The 15,863-nt window shown below is 41.2% G+C and overlaps 1 protein-coding gene across 1 annotated transcript in view; it reads right to left on the bottom strand.

The window, feature by feature from the left end:
* The window catches only part of SLC25A48 (solute carrier family 25 member 48), a 183,620-nt gene that overhangs the window by 39,431 nt on the left and 128,326 nt on the right, over positions 1-15,863 (bottom strand). Inside the window, exon 5 of the mRNA XM_056569460.1 lies at positions 13,726-13,983. Within this exon, the coding sequence (XP_056425435.1) occupies positions 13,726-13,983 (258 nt within the window). The remainder of the gene's footprint in view (positions 1-13,725; positions 13,984-15,863) is intronic.

Below are 15,863 nucleotides of genomic sequence, written 5' to 3'. Positions count from 1 at the left end.
AGGTTTGTGTTTGAACAGTTTCTGTGTTTATTTTCCCTGGTTTAGGAAGAGTTAAACCTTGAGCACTGGGAGGAGATATCTAAGGCCTCTTCAGGTGCTGCTCTGGTCTGGTAATTACACCTGTTACTCTGACCATGTTTGTATTATGTTCACTATGTCTGTCTGGGCACATGTCCCAAGTTTTTAACCATGGTTATCTGTTCTGTCTGATATCTAGATTTCAGCCTGCTTTGTTAAGTACCTTTGTCAGGTTTTACTATTCTTGTATTGTTTGCTCTGCTTTGTGTTGCCTAGTCTGTGCTAACACTGTGAGTTTGTCAGTCCTGTTTTGACCTTGTTTGATCCTGGATCTCCTAGGATAGAATCCTGTTCTGAGCCTTGTGCTAATCTGTCTATCTAGGAGTGAGTTAGTCTTGTGTCTGTACCAGTGTTTGCTTGTATTTAGGATTTTTGTTTTTGTTGATATTCTGATCACTCTGTGGAGTGTGCCCAATACCTAGGAGCCTATTTGGCTTTAGTATTGATGTCCCTCTTTGATTAAAGTGGGGTGTCTAGTGTGCTTCTTGTCCAGAGTCCAGTGTGAACAGTGCTCTTGATTTCCTGACCCGTTTAGTGTTCTGACTATCAGTTAACCTGTTCATCCCCTACATCTCCTGGTTTTGTCTGCTGTATACTTATCCTCAAATCTAGTCTTGTTCATTTTATCATCTCTGCCGTTAATCTTGTTCCTGGTTCGGGAACTGTTTGTTAGTATGCTATATCCTGCCTGGTATATCTGTTTGTAGCTTTGTGGTATTCCCATTATGTTCCTGACTTGTATCCCGAAATGTACAGTTTGGCTTGTTTTGTTAAACTCTTACGCCCATGCACTTTAGTGCAGAAGGGAATGGTGCCCAGTTGTAATTCACCGCTAGGGTGTCTAGGCAAGTTGGCTGGGAGAGTGGTCTTAGGGACAGCTTTAGGCCTCACTACTTCCTGTTCCCTGCCCCCAAACCATGACATGCAACTTGCATGAACGGAAAAAAAAACTTTGTTTAACCTCTTGGGGACGCAAGACATACAGGTACACCCTGCATCCCCAGTCCTTAACCCCTTAACGACGAAGGACGTAAATGTACGTCCTGGTGATGTGGTACTTAACGCACCAGGACGTACATTTACTTCCTAAGCATAACCGCGGGCATCGGAGCGATGCCCGGATCATGCGCGGCAGGTCCTGGCTGTTGATCGCAGCCAGGGACCCGCCAGTAATGGCGGACACCCACGATCCCGTGGATGTCCGCCATTAACCCCTTAGATGCCATGATCAATACAGATCACGGCATCTGTAGCATCGCGGTCACTTAAATGGATGATCACATCGCCCGCAGCGCTGCCGCAGCGATCCGATCATCCTGCACGGCAGATGGAGGTCCCCTCACCTGCTTCCACTGCCTTCCGGGAGGCTTCTGTTCTGATCTGCCTTCCCGCAGACCAGAGCAGAAGATGACCGATAAACCTGATCAGTGCTGTGTCCTATACATATAACTGAACAGGATTAGCAATCAAATGATTGCTATAAATAGTCCCCTATGGGGACTATTAAAGTGTAAATATAAAAGTAAAAAAAGAAAAAAATAAAGTAAAAAAAAAGTGAAAACCCCCTCCCCCAATAAAAACGTAAATTGTCCCATTTTCCCTATTTCACCCCCAAAAAGTGTTTAAAAAATATTTTATATACATATTTGGTGTCGCCACGTGTGTAAATATCTGAACTATTAAAATAAAATGTTAATGATACCGTACGGTGAAAGGCGTAAACTTTAAAAAAAAAGTCCAAAATAGCTGTTTTTTATAACATTTTATTCCCAACAAAAATTAATAAAAAATGTATTAAAAGTTTTATACAAGCAAATATGGTATCAGTAAAAAGTAAAGATCACGGCACAAAAAATGAGTCCTCATACCGCCGCTTATACGGAAAAATGAAAAAGTTATGGGTCTTCAAAATAGGGGGATTTTAAACCTACTAATTTGGTTAAAAAGTTTGTGACTTTTTTTAAGCGCAACAGTAATAGAAAAGTGGGTTATCATGGGTATCATTTTAATCGTATTGACCCAAAGAATAAATAACACATGTTATTTTTACCGTAAATTGTACGGCGTGAAAACAAAACCTTCCAAAATTAGCAAAATTGCGGTTTTCTTTTTAATTTCCCCACACAAATCGTATTTTTTTTTGTTGCACCATACATTTTATAGTAAAGTGAGTGATGGCATTAGAACGGACAACTGGTCATGCAAAAAACAAACCCTCATACTAGTCTGGATGAAAATGTAAAAGAGTTATGATTTTTTGAAGGCGAGGAGGAAAAATCAAAAACTTAAAAATAAAATTGTCTGCGTCCTTAACCCCTTAAGGACGCAGCCCATTTGGGCCTTAAAGACGCAGACAATTTTATTTTTACGTTTTTGATTTTTCCTCCTCGCCTTCAAAAAATCATAACTCTTTTACCCTACCTGTAAGCCCTGGTCCCATTTAGCGGGTTTAAGCCATTCCCACCAGTGGAGAATGGGTTAAACCCGGTAGGTCCCGGTTGCTATGGGCAGCCAGGAACCACTGCTAATGCCGGACACAGGCGATCGGGCCGATGCCCAGAATTAACCCTTTAGACGCGGTGATCAAAGTTGACTGCGGCACCTAAAGCGAAAGTGAACAAAACACAGCAGCTCAGTGGAGCTGATCGGGCCTATTGCGAGAAAATCACGATCAGCTTACCGGACGTCGGGACTGTTCTCACTTGCCTCTCCATCGTCCGATCGGGATGTACTGCTCCATGCCTGCTGAGCAGACAGGAGCAGCAGAGCACTGAGAACACTGATCAATGCTATGCTATGGCATAACATTGATCAGTGCAAGCAATTAGAAGATTGCATGTTGTAGCCCCCTATTGCATGTTGTAGCTAAAAAAAAAGTAAAAAGTATAAAAAAATGTAATAAAAGTTAATTAACCCCTTCCCTATTAAAAGTTTAAATCACTTCCCTTTTCTAATTTTTTAATAAAATAATGTAATAAAAAAATATTTATATATAAATAGTCATATGTGGTATCGCCACATGCGTAAATGTCTGAACTATTAAAATATAATGTTAGCTAAGCCACACGGTCGATGGAATACACGTATAAAAAGCAATAATAAAGTCCCATCAAAAAAAAAATGGTACTGATAAAAACTACAGATGATGGCGCAAAAGATGAGCCCTCATATAGCCCAGTTTGTGGAAAAATAAAAAAGTTATAACCGTATGGACCTACAGAATAAATATAAGGTGTAATTTTTAACGAAAAGTGCACTGCGTAGAAACGGGAGCCCTAAAAATTTACAAAATGGTATTTTTTTTAATTTCACCCCACAAATTAGTTTTTTTTTATTTTGCCGCAGGTTATATTATAAAATAAGTGATGTCATTACAAAGTACAATTGGTGACGCAAAAACAAGCCCTTATATGGGTCTGTAGGTGCAAAATTGAAAGTGTTATGATTTGTAGGAAAGGAGGAAAAACGAAAATGCAAAAATGAAAATTTGCTGAGTCCCTAAGGGGTTAAGCTCCCAGACACCTGAAGGAAAGTGCCAAGAAAACGTGTTAGGTGTTAAGTGGATTGAAAATGTTTCTATCCTTTCTCAAGTGGTCTACTGATTGGATGCTGGAGCTATTAAGCATAGCTGAGGGGAGGGTTCAAAAATGCTCTCAATATGGAGAACTATGGGAACTTAAGAAGTAACAGTCTTCAGGTACCTGCAGAGGCAGCAGTCGGGAGCTTAAACTATTTTTATCTTAGTCATGAAAGCTGCAAACTGAAATATCATATGTGGTTGGATTATCCATAACTTGTAATAGTATAATTTGAAGCCTTCTCAATTGTAAATGCTGCTCCTAACTCAATAGCAACAAAACAGGCGATATGTAGAGTTGCTATCTAAACTTCATGAAGAGTTGCAATCAATGTAAATTACAATCGTTCAATAAATAAAACTACACACATTTTTAAATTGAAAACTATTTATACAAATTATACTCTTATCTGTTAAAGGGGTACTCTGGTGAAACCTTTTTTTTTTTTTTTTTTTTTTTTTTTTATCAACTGATGCCAGAAAGTTAAACAGATTTGTAAATTACTTCTATTAAAAAATCTTAATTCTTCCAGTACTTATTAGTGTCTGTATACTATAGAGGAAATTCTTTTCTTTTTGGATTTCTTTTCTGTCACAACCACAGTGCTCTTTGCTGACACATCTGTCCATGTCAGGAACTGTCCAGAGCAGGAGAAAATCCCAATAGCAAACATTTGCTGCTCTGGACCATTCCTAAAATGAACAGAAGAGCAGAGAGCATTGTGACAGAAAAGAAATCCAAAAAGAAAAGAATTTCCTCTGTAGTATAGCCGCTAATAAGTACTGGAAGGATTAAGAATTTTTCATAGAAGCAATTTACAAATCTGTTTTACTTTCTGTCACCAGTTGCTTAAAAAAAAAAAAAAAAAAAGCTTTCCACTGGAGTACCTCTTTAACCCCTTAAGGACTCAGCCCATTTGGACCTTAAGGACGTTTTTTCCTCCTCCCCTTCAAAAAATCATTATTTTTTCATCCACAGACTAGTATGAGGGCTTGTTGTCCAGTTGTCCGTTGTAATGCTATCACTCACTTTACCATAAAATGTATGGCGCAACAAAAAAAATACTATTTATGTGGGGAAATTAAAAAGAAAACCGCAATTTTGCAAATTTTGGAAGGTTTTGTTTGCACGCTGTACAATTTATGGTAAAAATGACATGTGTTTTTTATTCTCTGGGTCAACACGATTAAAATGATACCCATGATTATACACTTTTCTATTACGGTTGCGCTTAAAAAAAAATCGCAAACTTTTTAACCAAATTAGTACGTTTAAAATCCCCCTATTTTGAAGACCTATAACTTTTTCATTTTTCCGTTTAAGCGGTGGTATGAGGGCTCTTTTTTTTGCGCCGTGATCTGTACTTTTTATTAATACCATATTTGCTTATACAAAACTTTTATTACATTTTTTATAAATTTTTTTGGGAATAAAATGTTATAAAAAAGCAGCTATTTTGAACTTTTTTTTTTTACGTTCACGCCGTTCACCGTACAGGATCATTTACATTTTATTTTAATAGTACGGATATTTACGCACGCGGCGATACCAAATATGTATATAAAATAATTTTGTTTACACTTTTTGGGGGTAAAATAGGGAAAATGGGACAATTTACGTTTTTATTGGGGGAGTGGGTTTTTCACATTTACTTACTTTATTTTTTTACTTTTTTTTACTTTAATTTTTACACTCTTATAATCCCCATAGGGGACTATTTATAGCAACCATTCGATTGCTAATCCTGTTCAGTGCTATGTATAGGTTACAGCACTGATCAGGGTTATCGGTCATCTTCTGCTCTGGTCTGCGGGAAGGCAGATCAGAACAGAAGACTTCCGGAAGACAGGTGAGAGGACCTCCGTCTGCCGTGCAGGATGATCGGATCGCCGCGGCAGCGCTGCGGGCGATCCGATCATCCTGTTAAGTGACCGCGATGCTGCAGATGCCGTGATCTGTATTGATCACGGCATCTGAGGGGTTAATGGCGGACATCCGCGGGTTCGCGGGTGTCCACCATTACCGGCGGGTCCCTGGCTGAGATCCACAGTCGGGACCTGCTGCGCATGATGCCGACATCGCTCTGATGCCCGCGGTTATGCTCAGGACGTAAATGTACGTCCTGGTGCGTTAAGTACCACATCACCAGGACGTACATTTACGTCCTGCGTCGTTAAGGGGTTAAATGAGTTGTCACAGGAGGGGGTTGTCCTCATTTCCTACTAGGCTATATAACTGTCTGAAGAGTATAACTACTATATGTCTGCGACAGTATTAGCACATCCATACATCACGTGAACCGCATTTTTTTGGATGGACCCACAAGTTATACTATATCCTATATAAGAGAAACGTAATGCAGGCTTCCAATAGATAACCCCTATAAAATATTTCATGGCAAAGTTTGATCACCTATATTATCAATATTGATGCAGATGTGGTAACTTCTTTTAACCAACAAACTTGTTATTCATTAAAGTAAAGACAAAAATAGAACAAAACAGGAGAAAGTTCACAGTGAAAGTTTTCTATGCAATTCTGAATATTGACCTGCACAAATACTCCCATATGTGGTTAACCAACTACAGGAAGACAAAACATGCAATATGCTAATCTACAAGCACTGTTCATTTAGGAAGCACAAAGACAACGCTGACACTTTACACCACAGATAAAATTTGCTGTAAGTTTGTTTTTCATTACTGTTAATTCTAAATGTCTGTTTACTTTACATTCTCGGGGTCTTGATACCATTTTAATTACTGATTGAAGATTTTACAAACTATTATTGTGCCATAAATCTAACAGTCTACAGTAATCTTTACAAAGTGCAGTGTTGGTGCAGATTAAGCACAAGCAATTTTTCCATATGAGTTTTTTCTCCAGTTTTGAAAATCACTCAGTGGGGGATAAAAATACACAGAGGTCTATGGCTTATTAAAAGCCAAACTCGATATACACTTTAAAAGGGCAGGTTTAGCTTTTTGCATTTTGGTTCGAAATGCGCCAAATTTTGGACACTAATTTACACAAAAAAAAAACCTCTTACATGACATGCACCACTCTTGCTATGTTCACACGGTTGAATGTCCGCACTAAAAATTTTCGTGCAGACATTCCACTTACAGTAACAGCAGAATTGTGCACCAAAATTTTGGTGCACTTGATGGTGCATGTAGGCCACATCCTTTTTACTGTTACTGTTCCCCCTTTATCAAGGCCAGGCTTTTTTTTTTTTTCTTTTTTATCAAACTCGATGGGTAAGATTTATCAAAACCTGTCCAGAAGAAAATTTGCTGGGTTGTCCATAGCAACCAATCAGATCGCTTCTTTCCTTTTTGAAAGGGCCTCTGAAAAATGAAAGAAGCGATCTGATTAGTTGCTATGGGCAGCTCAGCAACTTTTCCTCTGGATAAGTTTTGATCACTCTTCCCCGATGTGTCTAAAGAGTGTCTAGAACTCATAACAAATGTAGCAAAAACCATGTTAGGCTGGGTTCACACCACGTTTTTGCAATACAGTTCCTGTACACGTTTTCAATGTGAAAACCGTATGGAACCATATGCATTGACTCTCCATTAAAAACCGTATGCCAAACGATGAATCAGGTTGTGTACGTTTTGCATCCTGTACAGCTTCGTCAGTTTTTTTTCCGGTACCCAAAACCGTAGCCTACCACGGTATTTGGTCCTGGTGAAAAACCATATTTAAACGTATAAGTTTTTTTAAACATGGGAGTCAATGGGAACCTTACAGAACCGTATGTGCGTACAGTTCTATCTGGTTTTCACCATACGGTTTTTGACTTTGCACAGTTTTTTTCTTGGAATTTCAATCAAACAAGTGAAACTTTATTCATAGTGGAATGAAAAGTTAAAAATGTATATGTTTTTTTCTTAAAAAATGGATGCAACCAGACATCATTTTTCAAACCGTATATAGTTTTGAACCGTATATTGATTTAAATTTGTACACACATTTTGATACAGTTTAGTCAGGTTTTGAGGAATCCGTTTAAAAAAAAAAAATCAAAAATCTGATGGAAACTGTATTGCAAAAACGAGGTGTGAACCCGGCCTTAGAAAGTGTTTGATGCAGATTACTTAAGAATTCTAGTGTTTTTTTTCCCTTAGTTAATTTGGGGCCTAGCACAGCTTTTACCTGCCCGATGTAGTTTTAAGCTGCCAAAGTTTAGAAACAGTGATAATAAATTCTCCCTAATATTTCCTTTGAGCTTACATAGTTCAAGGATTAGTGAATTTAGAGAACTTTTAAGGCATGTTAAACATAGGTCTAGATCCTGCAACAGCGTAACAGGTTAAGAGGTGTTTGACTATTAAATTCTGATAACATTTATATTGCTGTGACTCTGGACACCCCAACAATATCCTAAATGGTGCCCTAACTCCTTTACTTTAAATGGAGCAGCAGGTAGGCACATACACCAGTGCTCCATTCAGTCTATGGGGCCGCTGGACATAGCTGAGCGCTGGACTCCATTTAAAACAAAGCAGTCCAGTCACCATTCAGGAGATCACTAGGCGCTTGGGGATGCCCAGGTGTGTGACCTTTCGTGATCTTCCACTTATCCCACTTTTCACAACCAGTGTGTCTTCAGCTGTTGCAAAGCTACAACTAACAGTGTGGGCATGCTAGGAGTTGTAGTTTTACAACAGCTTGAGGCACACTAATTGGGAAACACCGTTCTATCCTGTGGAGTAAGAGCCCCTATTAAACATATTTAAAGGTTTCGATCATGTCCACCCTTTCCTTCAGACTACTCAGATTTAGTTCTTTAAAGTATACCTGAAATGAACTAAAAACTTTAACATTAGTGGAGAGAAGCCTCTCTGGAAGGCTCTATTATAAGTTTATGGGGCCTTTCAGAGTAGGTGGGCGGAGATTGCTATTGGCCAGAGAGGGAAGCGCTTCTACTGAGGCTGGGTTCACACTACGTTTTCTCCCATACGGGAGCCCATACGGCAGGGGGGAGCTAAAAGCTCGCACTCCCGTATGTCACCGTATGCGCTCCCGTATGTCATTCATTTCAATGAGCAGACCGGAGTGAAACGTTCGGTCCGGTCGGCTCATTTTTGCGCCATATGCGCTTTTACAACCGGACCTAAAACTGTGGTCAACCACGGTTTTAGGTCCGGTTGTAAAAGCGCATACGGCGCAAAAATGAGCCGACCGGACCGAACGTTTCACTCCGGTCGGCTCATTGAAATGAATGACATACGGGAGCGCATACGGTGACATACGGGAGCGCAAGCTTTTAGCTCCCCCCTGCCGTATGCGCTCCCGTATGGGAGAAAACGTAGTGTGAACCCAGCCTTACTCATTCTTCTCATCTAAGGTGAGAAGAATGAGTGTACCCCCTTGCTAGTGTGGATCGCAGTTTGGCGCTGCAAGGTGTCTACCTGTCACAAATGCACGGAGGGCAGCGGAAGTAAAACCAACAGGTTTATTGAGTGTAAAAACATGCAGAGACAACGTGTTTCGCAAGGATCCCCTTGCTTCGTCAGGTCTGGAGTGTTAATGCATAGGGAAGGTTTAAATATTTAAAAAGCACAGAAGTGCTTGGAATGGGGGGTGATGCAACGAGCAAACCACGAGACATGCGCATTGACATGTAAAACAAATAGCAGTTAAAAAAGTGTGCATTTTCATAAAATTCTTATGTATTAATGTAAAATGTAGATTTGCATCTATGAATGATACTTTTGCAGTTGAATTCTTAATGTTTCTGTGATGATAGTAGATAGTAGAAATATAGTTTTTTCTGACAAATAAAATCATGGGGTGCATCAATAAGGGCATAGATGCCCACAAATAATTCTACCGCGGTACTAGTCACTAGTCAGACCACACATAGAATACTGTGTATAGTACTGGGCACCAGTGTACAAGAAAGATGTAGTGGAGCTGGAGAGGGTTCAAAGACGGGCAACCTGAGTAATACAGGGAATGGGAGGACTACATGGGAGTACCCAGAAAGATTATAAGAATTAGGGTTATTTAGTTTAGAAAAAAGAAGGCTTAGGGGAGACCTAATAACTATGTATAAATATATTGGGGCAGTACAGAGATCTCTCCCCTGATCTATTTATACCCAGGACTGTATCTATAACAAGGGGCATTCTCTATGTTTAGAGGAAAGAAGGTTTCTACATCAGCACAGACAGGGGTTCTTTACTGTAAGAGCAGTGAGACTGTGGAATTCTCTGCCTGAGAAGGTGGTCATGGTGAACTCTGTAAAAGAGTTCAAAAGGGGTCTGGATGCATTGTTGGAGAGTAATAACATTGCTGGTCATGGATACTAGATTTATGGGGACAGAACGTTGATCCAGGGATTTATTCTGACTGCCATATTTTGAGTCGGTAAGGAATTTTTACCTCTAGTATGAGGGTTTTTTGCCTTCCTCTGGTTCAACTCAGTAGGGACAGTTATAGGCTGAACTTGATGGACTCTGGTCTTTTTTCAAACTTATGTACTATGTTACTATGTTACTTCAGGTACTCCAGTGTTCGCGCTGGTCAGAGCGTGACTGTCGCCTGTAGTTGTATTGCCTGAATTGGCATCGGGAGAAAGTCTGCACAGTAGTCATCCCGGCCACAGGTGGTATGAGCAACATGTCAGTAGATATTACGAATTGTGCTGACATGAAGTAGAGGTGAATACAATTGTTTTCTTTTGTTTCAGGTTATGTAAAGGGTCCTTGTGGTATTGTTCAAATTGTATGCGGAACCTGAATATAGTGTTTCCACTCACTTTAGATTTGTCTTGAAGTTCTTTCTGGCCGAAACATGTGGCAAAGTTAGGGTTACATTTACAATATGGTAATATAGGCTAGGGCACAGGTGAAAGTACTAATTGAGCCAGGCGCCAATCAGCGTCGCACTGGCCCTTTAAATCGCAGAGAGCCGGAGCGCGCGCACCCTAGGGAGCGGGGCCGTGCGCGCCGGGGCTGGACAAACGGGGAGCAGGTCGGGTAAGAAGGCTGGGATGCAAACCGCGAGCGGGGGCGTCCCGCATCGCGGGTTGCATCCCCGCCAGAGACACTAGCGCAGCGCTCCTGATCAGCGGGTCTGACCGGGACGCTGCAACAAGGTAAACACTGCGAGCGCTCCGGGGAGGAGCGGGGACCCGGAGCGCTCGGCATAACAACTGATCAGTGCTATCGGTGATCTTCTGCTCTGGTCTGCTCGATCTCAGACCAGAGCAGAAAACCCCGGGAGACAGGTGAGGGGACCTCCGGCTGCCATGCTGGATGATCGGATCCCTGCGGCGGCGCTACAGGCAATCCGATCATCCCTTCAAAGTACCGCACTGCTGCAGATGCCGTGATCTGTATTGATCTCGGATGTCCACCATTACCGGCGGGTCCCCGGCTGCCGATAGCAGCCAGGACCTGCCATGCATGACGCGAGCAGTGGTCCGGTGCTCAAGGTCATGGCTGCGTGTAAATGTACATCATGGTGCGTTAATTACCATGGCACCATGACGTCATTTAAGTCCATTGTCGTTAAGGGGTTAAGAAAGCCCTAAGCCCACTGTGAACATTGTGAACCAGATGCAATGCAAGGGCCACAAGCCTCAGCAATTCCACTTGTCTTGTCAAATGTGTTCTTATTACAGCTCTATACAGTTGGATCACAATCTCCATCTTCCTACTGGTTATATCTCAAGCTGTGCAGCCAAGCATTTGACTTGTTTTCTGTGTTGATTAATTTTAAAAGCTGTCAGAAATCAAATGTACTATGCCATAAAATTGCACTGCAACTCACAATAATCAGCAGCTTTAGGTAGGCAGCATAGATTCCCCACATTAGATAGGCCGCATAGTTTCCCCACATTAGATAGGCAGCATCGTTTCCCCATATTAGGTGTTTTTAGTTTCCCCATATAAGGTATCATAGTTTCTCCACATTAGGTAGCATAGTTTCCCCACATTAGGTAGCATAGTTTCCTCACATTGCGTAGCATAGATTCCCCACATTAGGAAGCGTAGATTCCCCACATTAGGTATCATAGTTTCCCCACATTACATAGCATAGTTTCCCCACATTAGGTAGCATAGTTTACACACAGTAGGTAGCATAGTTTCTTCACATTAGATAGCATATTTTACCCACATTAGGTAGCATAGTTTCCCCACATTAGGTAGCATAGTTTACCCACAGTAGGTAGCATAGTTTCATCACATAAGGTAGCATATTTTACCCACATTAGGTAGCATAGTTTTCCCACAGTAGGTAGCATAGTTTCCCCAAATTAGGTAGCATAATTTCCCCACATTAGGTAGCATAGTTTTCCCACATTAGGTAGCATAGTTTCCCCACATTATAAAGCAGTTTCCCCACATAAGGTAGCATAGTTTCCCCACATTAGGTAGCATAGTTTCCTCGCATTAGGTAGCATAGTTTATTTCCACTCTAGGCCGGCATACATACTCAGCCACTTGGGTGGGGCTTATAGCTTGCCTTCCTCCTCCCATTGTATGTGTGCCCTGTTCACACTGGAGGTAACTGGGAGCAAGCTGTGAGTCAGAACTAATACTGCCGTAATTTCCCACTGGCCCCTGGTTTTGCTTATCAGACACAGGTGGGTTAGTGCTAGGTCCCGTGCCACTTGAGAAACCTTGGTGTTGGTGTGCGGGCTCAGGTATGTCCTTCTTATAAGGATATACTGGCTAATGTCTCAATTTTAACATCAGTGTTGAGGGTTAGCTAATGTCACTGTTACATCTACCACAGTAGTGCACCTATCCCTGTATGTTATTATTCTCTTTGTTACACATCCGCACCGTTTATCTGGTGTAGGATGTTAATGTGGCACTTGTAGTCTGTTTGCAGGCATCCCTCACCGTATGCATTTTTATGCTGGGGATCACCCTTAGCAACAGACTGCAAGGGTAGGATCTGCTCCCCCAGTATATATGCACAACCACATGTGGGGTTGAGCATCTCCTACCTGCCAGTTGAGACCCTCTCTCTTTTTCGTTATTTTAGTCTTATACTTGGAGATGTAAAAACTCCACATTTTATGCACCTTTATTTCCACTCTAGGCTGCATTCAGGTTCACCTGTGAGGCCGGCATACATACTCAGCCACTTGGGTGGGGCTTATAGCTTGCCTCCCTCCTCCCATTGTATGTGTGCCCTGTTCACACTGGAGGTAACTGGGAGAAAGCTGTGAGTCGGACCTAATGCTGCCGTAATTGCCCACTGGCCCATGGTTTTGCTTATCAGGCACAGGTAGGTTAGTGCTACGTCCCGTGCCACTTGAGAAACCTTGGCGTCGGTGTGCGGGCTCAGGTATGTCCTTCATGTAAGGATAAACTGGCTAATGTTGAGTGTTAGCTAACGTCACTGTTACATCTACCACAGTAGTGCACCTATCCCTGTATGTTATTGTAGCATAGTTTACCCAACTTAGGTAGCATAGTTTCCTCACATTAGGTAGCATAGATTCCCCACATTAGGTAGCATATATTCCCCACATTAGTTAGCATAGTTTCCTACAATTAGGTTGCATAGTTCGTCGCGGGTCTGCGACAGGACGTTACTGATGTCCCTCGTCAGACCCGGACCATGAACCTGCTAGACACAAAAAAAAAAGGGGGGCAGGTAAGTGCCACCCCTGAAAAGTGCCGCCTGGGACCAATGGTCCCACCAGGTCCCATGGTACGGCTGGCCCTGGCTAGGTATTCCGTGCAGTCTCTGCACAAAGAATGAACGTGTTCATTCCTTGTGCAGACACGAAAAATTGTATGTCCATGCTGGAAACATCTGGCACGAAAATTCTGCCGTGTGCACAGAGCAGCAGAATCCCGTTGAATTCAACGGGACTCTGCTGCAGTGGAATTTCTGTGTGGACATTCCAATCAGAATTCAACACGGAAATTCTGACGTGTGAACCTAGCCTAAATCCTTCTCTATTGCAGCCTTCATAGTCAGACAGATGGTTCCTAAAAACATTTCTAGAAACATTTAACTGCAAATGTCATAGTTTTGACCTCCTATCCATAAAAAGTTGTATCATTTTCCAGTTATAAATGTTACCTACCTGCAATGCCACCTGACAGCAACACAGACAAAGCACTTGGCATTGTGTGGTGCTCTAATTTCATCCATTCACTTAAATATATGTAAGGTATAAAGTACAAGCAATATCCCGGAATATCTCTCAAAAACATTGCTCCTGCTCCCCGATACATTCCCAAAAGACCTTCTTTCCTCAGAATGCAGTTCACACAATGTATTGGACCATTATAAGTTGTTTGATGGTGACGCAGCTTTGTGTTCTCAGACAGTGACATGACACCTGTAAATATAACAAATAAATGAAATGATAATTGTTTAATTGTTTGCTAATAATATACAATAACAATATCACTGATTCTTAATGAAAAGAGATGACTCACGATATTTGATTGCTAACCTTTTAGACGGGTTATCACACGATTAAAAGTGATGTTATTGTTAGCTAATTGGTGTGTGTGGGGGGGGACTACTGCTAGGAGGATTTGTGGCCCTGGAGTGAAATAAGTAGACGTGCATGCTAGCCCTCTGCCCTGTTCACTCTCTATGGGGCTTTTGAAGATAGCCAAAAACAGCACTTAGCTAACTTCAGAAGTCCCAGAGAGAGTATCTACAGTGGAGGTTGAGCATGCGCAGTGCCCTATGTTTACTCAGGGATCAAAAAAAAACACAAAATTTGTTAACTGTTGTCCAGAAGAAATCATGTGGGCAACCCTGCTAGAAACAAGTATGACAATTCATTTAGTATGTTTTATTGTAAAACAAATATGGGGTCTATTGGACTTTTTACATACTTATTACAGCATACAGTACTGCAGTATTCATCTATGTTAGTAAGTCCTCTGTTGGTGGACATCCATTATACAGGTGAAACTCGAAAAATTTGAATATCGTGCAAAAGTCCATTGTATTTCATTAATGCAACTTAAAAAGAAAGGAAGCATGAAGTGCTCCAAAATCTCCTGGAAGACAGATGTGTTGACCCTGGACTTAATCTAGTGATCTCGGCAATCTGCAGAATACGGGAATGCAGGCACGTCAGGATGTACAGATGGACCCCCTGATACCAGCTGCCACCTCAAGATGCAAAGGATTGTGAGACGTACGTTATCCATACCTGAACGGAGACACTAGACCTGGGGGGACCATATAAAGAAGAAAAAGAAGACGATCCACAGCAGAGTGGTATAGCAAGTAAATGTAGAACTAGCATAAATCTTCATAATGGGCAGGATAGTTAAAAGTTAGTTAAGCCCGTAAGACCCCTTTAATGAAGCACAGTGGACCAACACCAGCAGATGACATGGCTCCCCAAATTATAGTACTGGGGGGGGGGGGGGGCTTTGGAGTTTTCATGGGCTGTAAGCCATGATCATCACTATTATTAAAAATCACGACTTGAACTATCTTGCTTTGCATGTAATGAGTCTCTCTCATATATTAGCTTCACCGTTTAAGTTGCATTACTGAAATAAATTTACTTTGCACAATATTCTAATTTTTGGAGTTTCACCTGCACAGCTATTGAATGGTTTAAGCTAAGTTCTCATCTGTGCCTAAAGCTCAATTCGGGGCTTCTTCCACTACTGAAAAACAAAACAAGACAGTCCATTGCACAATAGGAACCAAGGAAACCCATTGACTTTAATGGGGTCCGTCTGGTGTTAGTTTATTAGCAGGATTTGAGAGGACAGAAAATTACTTCTCCCAGTATTTTTTTTCTCCACTCATGCCCTGCCCCCCACAGAGGACATGATGAACATTAGTTCACTTCCTTCAAGCTCCTAAATGGCAGATGGCTGTTATTGTAACTAGCTGCTTATCTCTAATAAATACTACTGTATATTTTACAATTATTAATTTAAAGGATAAAACTGTAATGGGTGTATCATGTACAGTATAACTATTGAGTCCTTTAAACTCATTATGCATCACAATGCACCAAAAAAGCTATGAAAACATGTATTAACCTCTGCTTCATCTGTATACTTTGCTCTAATAGCTTATAAGAATTCATGTGAAGCTACAGAATATTGCAATGGCAATTTGCTTTACATGAACTTGCTGTCAGTACTTCATGGACTAAACTTGGACCAATTCAGATATGTTTCTGTTTTGTAATAGTTGACATGTGTATGATCTTTGTAAAAGGGGTTTTTAATG

This window comes from Hyla sarda, chromosome 4 (assembly GCF_029499605.1).
Source record: "Hyla sarda isolate aHylSar1 chromosome 4, aHylSar1.hap1, whole genome shotgun sequence".
Lineage (NCBI taxonomy): Eukaryota > Metazoa > Chordata > Amphibia > Anura > Hylidae > Hyla > Hyla sarda.
The sequence above is the reverse complement of the archived record's forward strand: the minus strand, read 5'-3'. Positions and strand labels throughout refer to the sequence as shown.